This window comes from Centruroides sculpturatus, unplaced genomic scaffold (genome assembly GCF_000671375.1).
Source record: "Centruroides sculpturatus isolate CEXI.00-Female unplaced genomic scaffold, Cexi_2.0 scaffold722, whole genome shotgun sequence".
Classification (NCBI taxonomy): Eukaryota; Metazoa; Arthropoda; class Arachnida; order Scorpiones; family Buthidae; genus Centruroides; species Centruroides sculpturatus.
The window spans coordinates 25,788-35,483 of NW_019384969.1; the positions used below are offsets into that span (position 1 = coordinate 25,788).

General features: G+C 34.1%; 2 protein-coding genes across 5 annotated transcripts in view; both read right to left on the reverse strand.

Annotated features, from left to right (window-relative positions):
- Positions 1–9,696, reverse strand: part of LOC111632568 — a 74,713-nt gene that overhangs the window by 14,810 nt on the left and 50,207 nt on the right. The gene's annotated exons all lie outside the window — the stretch shown is intronic.
- LOC111632569 lies at positions 1,346–9,682 on the reverse strand. Its single transcript, XM_023377040.1, has 2 exons — positions 8,224–9,682; positions 1,346–1,731 (listed from the first exon to the last, which is right to left on the reverse strand). The coding sequence occupies exons 1-2, from the start codon at positions 9,633–9,635 to the stop codon at positions 1,371–1,373; spliced, it is 1,773 nt and encodes a 590-aa protein (XP_023232808.1). The 5' UTR covers positions 9,636–9,682; the 3' UTR covers positions 1,346–1,370.

Here is a 9,696-nt window from a genome sequence, read left to right on the forward strand (position 1 = left end):
TATATCCTATTTCTGATAAAATTTAATGAGTAGAAATTTTGAAAGTAAAATTTTTATAGTATTGTAGTATTGTATAGTATTTGTAACTAAAAAAAGCAAAAACTTTTTGAAAAATAACTATAGTAAAAATGTTTATATATAGCAAAAAAAATATTATGAATCTATATACAGGGTAATTCAAAAGTCACAGAAATTTTAAAAAATTAATAACTCACAAACTATTTACAATAACATGATGCAGTTTTCACAGAAATGCTTAGAAAGAAGTGGGATTTTTTAGGTGTAATAAAAATTTTAGTACCAAAAATAGTTACATTTCTTGCCATAGATGGCACTTGATAAGAGTACATAATTTCTGTAGTTGTTACTAGAGCTTATACTAAGAATATTATTAATTTTTTTTATTCTTATTTTAACAAATTACAAATGCTTTCAGTTTCCTACAATATATAGCAAGCATTTCTAAGTGCCAATCTATAGCAAGCATTTCTTGCTATAGATGGCACTGTAGGAAACTGCTTAAAAAAATCTCACTTCTTTCTAAGCATTTCTGTGAAAATCGTATCATCTTAATGTAAATAGCTTGAGTTATTAGTTTTTTTTATATTTGTGACTTTTGAATCACCCTATATATAGATTCATAATATTTTTTTTTTTGTTAAACATAATAGAATATGTTCTATTAAGTACTGGGGTTGGATGTCATGCTAACAGTTATCTCAATTAAAACTTCTTCCAAAACTTCAGACTATGAGGCATTAAATATAATTAAAATATTTTATTCTTGCAAGTGCTTTTGACGTAAATATGCACGTTGTCTTCAGGCAATTCAAAAACGAATAGAGAATTCGAACCATACATTTAAATTTAAACATTAACGATATTAGCCATTTTTTGAATGTAACTATTATAAATAAGATTTAAATTTTAGAACTAAAAACATTTTAAAATATTTAAAATTGGTACGCATGCGTTTTAAAACAAATAAACTTCGATAAGAATGGCTATTAATTATTTTGTAAACGCGAAAAAATGGCACGCGTGCACCTTAACATGCATAACATAAGAGCCAATTAGGATGGCGATTAAGAACAAGTAAATTTTACATTTTAAATTAAAATTAAAAATTAAAAACAAAAACCCTTTGTAAATACGTATAAAATTTTTGGCACGCATGCGCCCTAACATAGACAGCATAGAAACTGAACAGAATAGATCCATAAGTGCTAGTTTACATTAATATTTAAATATTAAAGACTAAAGCATGGGACATAATTTAAAATACATAAAACACGTAAAAAGACGCACATAGTGAGGCCGACACGTATGCGCTTTGAGTCATGTAGGAGGTGCGGGAAAAGAATGTAAGATTATTGTTGATTTTTTAACTGCCTGTATATATTAATCCAGACGTCCGGTAAGTCGAGGGTGGGGGAGTTGCACGGGGAGAGCAGTTTTGTGAGGATGGCCTCCCAAATATATACCAAGCTCCCTTCATCACAGCGTTTGAGTATTTCCACCCGATTCCAAAGCGCTATGTGATGTTGTTGTATCACCAATTTGGAAAGTTCCGTGTTGCAATTGCCAAGTGCCACCGAACGTTGGTGTTCAGATATGCGGGCAGCCAGCATTCTGGTAGTCGCTCCTATATAATTGGTGCATAGTCCTGATATTGGATTCTGCAGGGGAACGGAGTATACACCAGATTTTTCCAGGGTGGAAATAGCATCTCTATCATTACATAAGATTCGTCGCAGACATGGTCGTGGGGCAATAGGTAAACGAAAGCCATTCTGCCTAAAGATCCGGCAGATCCGGGCCGTGAAGCGTCCACAGTATGGGAGTGAGGGACGGAGCGTTGTCCAATCCCTTGGTCTGCGCAATGTGGTGGCAGGGAAGAGAGACTGTATGACTCTATTTTTAACATGGATGTATTTGGAGGCACTAAATCCCGCCGCATACACCGCTGTGCGGACAGCCTCCAGTTCGGTATTGATAAGATGTTGTGTCGATGGTAGTAAGAATGCCCGTCTGATCAAGGGGGCTATGGCCGCATTAACATATTGCTGTGGCTGACAGGCTGTGGCCGGTATTATGGGTGGGATATTTCCAAATTTGTGGTAAACGGAAAACTCCAAGCCCTCCTGGGATTTTTGAATGTGCAAGTCCAAGAAAGCAATTTTTCTCCCAACTTCCTTCTCCCACGTGAAGTGTATAGTGGCATATATTTTTGATAAATGATGATCTAATACCCGGAAGGAATCTTCCGTATCCTGCCACGCTAAAAGAATATCATCCACGTATCTCAAATAAATTAAGGGGTAAGCTATGGTGAGAGGGAATTTAAAAACGCTGTGTTCAACGCGCCGCATGACGAGCTCTGCCAATACAGCTGACAGTGGTGAGCCCATTGGCACCCCCTGCTTCTGCAAGTAAATCTTTCCGTTAAAGCGGAAGTAATTGTGCTCCGTAATAAAGAGTAATGCTTCGCGAACTTCTAAAACTTGCTGTGCAGTAAAGCCCTCTTTGATAAGTAAGGTATTGGCTAGCATCACCGCTTCAAAGTGCGGTACCGAAGGGTACAACGCAACCACATCCATTTTATAAAATGTGGGTGCAAAAACGCGTTTACAAAATAATTAATAGCCATTCTTATCGAAGTTTATTTGTTTTAAAACGCATGCGTACCAATTTTAAATATTTTAAAATGTTTTTAGTTCTAAAATTTAAATCTTATTTATAATAGTTACATTCAAAAAATGGCTAATATCGTTAATGTTTAAATTTAAATGTATGGTTCGAATTCTCTATTCGTTTTTGAATTGCCTGAAGACAACGTGCATATTTACGTCAAAAGCACTTGCAAGAATAAAATATTTTAATTATATTTAATGCCTCATAGTCTGAAGTTTTGGAAGAAGTTTTAATTGAGAATATGTTCTAATTATTTAATTACATATTTTGTATTTATTCAATTTTTTAAGTTTTCCACCTTCTTATTACAAAATATGATCACGTTTTCTATTTTAATGTTTAAAAATGTAATTAACATAACTATTAAAAAATTATGATGATAAATATTTTAAATTATGTTTTATATTTATTATATTATAAAAATCATTTGACTATTTATAGCATATAAAAGTAACAACTTTAGATCTATCACCTACAATTGATTCACTGGTGCAACTGAATTTCATTAGAAGTAGTGCATACAATTTATAGACAAAAAAATCTGCATAAAATTTTTCAGTATTTTTACAACATACTATTTTTTCCTGCTGTTACATATTATCTAACTCTTAAACTTCTTAAATCCTTTCAGAAATGTTTATGAATTTTAACTATTTATATTTTTTAAACTGATTCATGCATAGTGTCTATATCCTCAATCTCTTCTCTTGCATTTCTTATAGTGCAACAAAAATATTGCATGATGTACAGTACCTGTAGATGAAAGTTCATCTACAGCTGCATCATTCAATTTCAGGTTTCATTTCAATGCACCCACTTACTATCTATAACCTGTATAACATTACTAAAGGTAATGAATAGTAATGTGCTGAATCATTAAACAGTTAATCAAATGTATCTTGAATTGCATTTATCTGTTGCACATAGAGACATTAAGAAGCTAGATAATATGTATTATATTAATTAATTTCAACTGAATTAAGTATAATTTTTCCTGAGAAAGCTAAAAAGATACAAAAAATTGTGACATAAATGGATATATATATATATATACACACACACACAAACAATATAATATAATAAATGTAAAGAAAACTAAACATTCAGGATATTAAAAGATTACATAAAAGAACTATCATATTCCATCCTGTTATTTCATCTAATGTACTAATCTATATTATTTTCAAATCACATTTCTTTTCTCTTAAACATAAATATACTTTCTATTAATCACTATACATAAAGACTGTAGCAATAGAAATCTATATATAAAATTCAAAAGATGATAACATTCTTATTTATAATGTAATCAGTAAGATTTCACTTTTATTCAAAAGTTTGTTTTTAAAACACATTCAAGACTTAAATAATTATAACAATTAAGTCTTGCTCCAATCCTTTCAAAGTTTCTTTCAAATGCTCTTCATAAGATTTTTGACAGTATTTTCTTCAATCATTGTGGCTGCTCTTTTCCACTTCTATCTTTAATGGCTTTTGCTGTTTGTCTTGTTTTTAATTAATTTTTTTGAGACCAAAATCTTTTTATTGGTCAGCATTGCAACATGTTTGGTAGATTAATGTCTCTAAGTACAAAATTGACTCTATAGAGCTAGTGGAACTCAGTTGAGTGCTACCTGTATGCAGGCAAAGAAAACTGCTTCGGGAAAACACGCGTGTCTTTGGGTTGGATACGTACTGAGACGTAGTGCTTGTTTTCTTCCTGTGATAATGAACCACAGCTTTCTGCCACACAAAACGTCAAAAAATAACTGTTGTGTGGTCAGTTGTAGTGTTACCTATATTACTGCGCCGTCAGGTACAAAGTTTTATTCCCGAATGAACAATACCCTGGGAGGAAAGAGAAATGGCTGGCTGCAATTCAATTCCTGAGGTTAATTACATAATGATGTGTTGCATTCTAACCAATCTCCTGTTATAAAAGTTGGCTCTATTTTAGTTGGCTCTATTTTAAATTTAGTTCTTTAATGTAAAGTTTAGTAATTTTTTTTTATTTTTATTTTGTTAATCTGACAGATATTAATTGGTATATGATGTGATATTTGAATTTAAGAGATCTGTGGAAGAAAGGAGTAAAAAGCAAAATTAGTATTTTGAGGAAATGAAGGTAAAATAACGCAGTTAATATCTCTAAAGCATGGAAATTTTGTTATGAAGAAACACCCCACACATAATTGAGTGCAATGTCGTTTATTACAAGCGCAATTTACGCAAGCTTTAACGTCATCGAGAAAGAACGTGGTGTTCTATAGTTTTGATATAAACGTTGACATTCTAGGATTTGAATCGCATTTAATCCATTACTGTTCGATTTTGCAATATTTGAATTTATTAAAACGGTAACCTGAAGAAGACCCTGGTAGGGTCGAAAACGTTTGCCAAAAAGAGTAATACTGGGGAGTTAAAAGGTTTATGTTCAAGTAGAGAGAATTATATTTCCTCCAGTGGTAGATAGGAAGTTCATTGAAGGTAAAAGTTCTCCCTGTTAATACAATACTATTAGCTATTGCTATGGTCCTTATTGAAACTCCTTTATATATATGGTTAGTTACAAATTTCATTATTTACCATGCAATGGATATATAGATACATCTTCCACACCACCCTTTAAATTGTACAAAATTAAGAGTATAATAAATATCAGAATATTAATACTGCTCAGTCCTAATGATCTACAGTCACTTCTTGAGTTATGACCAACTCGATTTACGACAATTCGCACTTACAATGAAAAAAATTTCATTAAAAAATTTTTAAAATCTATCAATCTTTTATAGTTTTCATCAAATATATATCATATACATATGCATCTTGCACACTTCTGTAATTGATTGCGTCATCGTTAGTTTTGTTCTGCAGTTAGTTAGCCTCTTACCAAGCACATGCGAAGGGTAACTGTTTTATTGTAAGTATGGTCACTTCTCGACTTACGACCATTTCGACTTACGTCTGAAGTTGCGGAACCAAACCCTGTCATAAGTTGAAAAGTGATTGTATTGACTAATGCAAACATTACTTTGATATACAGTAGACCCCCCCTATAACATGGGTTCGTATAACACAGAAAAAAAAATTGCATTCGTGTTCATATAACACGGTAAAACGTCATTGCCAACTTGTGTTGTGACAGGATTGGTCGAATCTGGACCAATAGCGGATATTACACAAACCGTTGAGTTTAAACGAACAGTGGACCTACTAAAAATCATTTATTATTCAATGGCCATAAAAATTATATTTTTATTAATGATGTCTTCAAAGTTCAGCAAATTTTTCGCAGAAAAATAACTTATCAGAAAACACGTTCCAGCCGTTCTATGAGCCACTCCACGACGAAAACAAGCTTAAGCAATGGCATCATCGAACGGTGCACACTTGGTAAGTAATTCTACAATTTTTTGTTTATAGTATAGTTTATATGGATTATTCCCAAAAACTTATACTTGTTTTGGAAATGTTGAGTCAAATTAGGCTAGAATCGATTAATTTTATAAAAGAAAACCTTTCAAACAGCCTTAGGCAATGACCTTAGCCTTAGCCAAACAGCCTTAGCCATGAGCCAATCACAGCCTGGCATATGTGCAGTATAGGGACTAACCCTAAACTGCATACATGCCAGGCTGTGATTGGCTCATGTATTTAAGTGACTCACACAACACAGAATTTATATAACACGGAACGTATCTACTGTGTTATAGGGGGTCTACTGTATATACTTATAATGTATTTCATTAATGCTAGAATGTACTGCATTCGGTCGCCAATAAGGATCTGAAGAAGAGTTCTCAATGTAAAACTATCCTAAATAAAGCTAAAAATCCATTTAGTGCACCTGCCATAATATTAAAAAATAAAATGCTTTCTCGCTTCATCAATATTTGTACAGAAGAGAAAATTCTAAAGTGCAGTATGAGAGATATATTAAATTTATAAAAGTGCAATGAATAATTCAATAAATATAAGCAATCTAATTTTTTTTTCTCTAATCAATAAATAAAATATTTTAATGTACAGTACAATTANTATATAGTATTACATGTAACATACAAAATTCATACAGGATAAATTCATATATTGCAAGAATGCTATTATTCCTCAACAACAATCAAATGAACAAAATGTTAAAACAAAAGTAATGAATATGAAGTACTAAACCAGGGGTGTCCAATCTGCGGCCTGCAGCCCAAGGCAAGTTCCAATGCAGCCCAATAAGCATGTAAACAAAACTGACAAATTTTTTTATTACAGTAGAACCTCGATTATCCGGATTGTTCAAAATAAACAAAAATTTTACAAATTTGCTGATTTGCACTTGGCGAATTACGACACTGTTTATGTACGTGATGGAATGCAAAACTTTTTTGTTTCAACAACGTCTCACCCGGCACAGTGGTTGTAAACTCTTAAATATATTTTGCGTCGTAATAAAAATCTAACTTGACATATGTATTTATAAATAATTTATATTCAAATTACATCATTTCTATGACCAAGGCTGCGTAAGGCATGGGCAACGTGGGCCACCGCCTATGCCTCGCGGTCCGAAGGGCCTCGTGCCTCGAAGTTTATGCATTACTTAAAAGCCAAGAACGCGACGAAAAAATTTTACTTGTCATAAAACGATAAATAGTTTGTCAAATTTTTATTCATTAAAATGCAGTTTCAACTGCTTTTTATTTTATAAAATCCGTCTTCTTGAACCGCCAGAGGGCCTTTTAAACAATAGCTAGTCTGTTAGAGCTGGTCAGTAGTAGTCCAAATTCAATACAAATGTTTGTTTCTTGAAAATTTGATCAGGATTTAAATACAGTATTTATTTTTAATATTACTGATAAGTCATCGAAAAGAAAACGTGTTGTATTATCATTAAAAGACAAATTAAAGTATTTGTTTCAATTATCCGGATTTTCCCTTATCCGGACTACCTTCATCCCCAATTAGTCCGGATAATCGAGGTTCTACTGTATTTATTTATTTCAATGGCATAAACCTCAAAAAAAAAAGTTTCATAAAGCCGTAAACATTTATACATATTTTATTTTTTTAATAGAAAGGAAATATTTTCAAATACTTGAAATGTGTGAATGAGAAAGGAATACTAAATAAAGCTAAAGTTGTGACTCAAAGGATTATAGCCCCAAATTCGGGGAAAGAAGAGAAAGGCAAAAAAATAAAAAGAATTGAGAAAGGTTGGAAAATTAAGGATGAATATTTGCATAACAGAAGGTCTATTTAACCTTTCTCACTTCTTTATTTTTTGACCTTTCTCTCCTTTTTCCGAATTTAGGTCTATAATCCTTTGAACACCAACTCTAGCTTTATTTAATATTCCTTTTAGTGTTGCAAGATTTGGCAACTTTGTGCCAAATTTGGCTACCCTTTTTTAGTTTGGTGTAAAAAATATCATTTGGCACATTGGCTACATTTTGGGCTACATATTATTTATAAATATATTTGTTGAATAAAAATGCACTTTAAAATGGTGTTTCATTTTTTTTTTTTTTAATTNCCCTATCATTACATAAGATTCGTCGCAGACATGGTCGTGGGGCAATAGGTAAACGAAAGCGATTCTGCCTAAAGATCTGGGCCGTGAAGCGTCCACAGTATGGGAGTGAGGGACGGAGCGTTGTCCAATCCCTTGGTCTGCGCAATGTGGTGGCAGGGAAGAGAGACTGCATAACTCTATTTTTAACATGGATGTATTTGGAGGCACTAAATCCCGCCGCATACACCGCTGTGCAAACAGCTTCCAGTTCGGTATTGATAAGATGTTGTGTCGATGGTAGTAAGAATGCCCGTCTGATCAAGGGAGCTATGGCTGCATTAACATATTGCTGTGGCTGACAGGCTGTGGCCGGTATTATGGGTGGGATATTGCCAAATTTGTGATAGACGGAAAACTTCAAGCCTTCCTGGGATTTTTGAATGTGCAAGTCCAAGAAAGCAATTTTTCTCCCAACTTCCTTCTCCCACATGAAGTGTATAGTAACATACATTTTTGATAAGTGGTGTTCTAATACCCGAAAGGAGTCTTCTGTATCCTGCCACACCAAAAGAATATCATCTACGTATCTTAAATAAATTAAGGGGTAAGCTATGGTGAGAGGGAATTTAAAAACACTGTGTTCAACGCACCGCATGATGAGTTCTGCCAATACAGCTGACAGTGGTGAGCCCATTGGCATCCCCTGCTTCTGCAGGTAAATCTTTCCATTACAGCGGAAGTAATTGTGCTCCGTAATAAAGAGTAATGCTTCGCGAACCTCTAGAACTTGCTGTGCAGTAAAGCCCTCTTCGATAAGTAAGGTATTAGCTAGCATCACCGCTTCAAAGTGCAATACCAAAGGGTACAATGCAACCACATCCATTTTATAAAATGTGTAAGTATCTGGATTCAAGCCAGCCAGCGTAGCGCATAACCTCTCTTTAGCAGTGACAGATGAGGACACTACTTGGGAGGAGGAAGGAAGTAGCCCACCTAGCAATCTAGCAAGCGCTTTTTCAAGGAAGTATGTAGGGTGGGACCGCTTATTGACTAAAGGCCTTAACAGCCAGCTCTCTTTGTGTGTTTTTGCTTCAAAGAAAAGTCTGGGACAAGCGACGTTGGATGGGGGGTCCAAGCGTCCTGAAAGAACCGAAGTAACCCCTGGGAGAGTAATTATTTTCTTTGTTTTTCTTAATACGGCTGGTGTTGGGTCTTCCGGTAAGATGACAGCTTGTGACTGGTTGAGAAAATCTGTGGCCCTGCGTAGAAAGTCTTCCTCCCTGCATAGAACGAACTTCTTGTCCTTGTCTGATATCAGAAGTCTCATGTTGGAAGTTGATAAGTACCGTCTCACAGAGTGGCCACTGGGACTTTGTTTTGTCCGAGCGGGATTTTGTCTTACTGAGGCTAGTGTCGAGATGATTGACAGCTCCATTTGTGGATATTTTGTTGTCGCTTGGCAGCACTTGAGTGCTGCAAGAGTCGCTGGTACCATT

Coding starts and splice junctions, on each gene's coding strand:
- LOC111632569 (XM_023377040.1), bottom strand. CDS start 9,635: ATGGAGCTGTCAATCATCTCGACACTAGCCTCAGTAAGACAAAATCCC.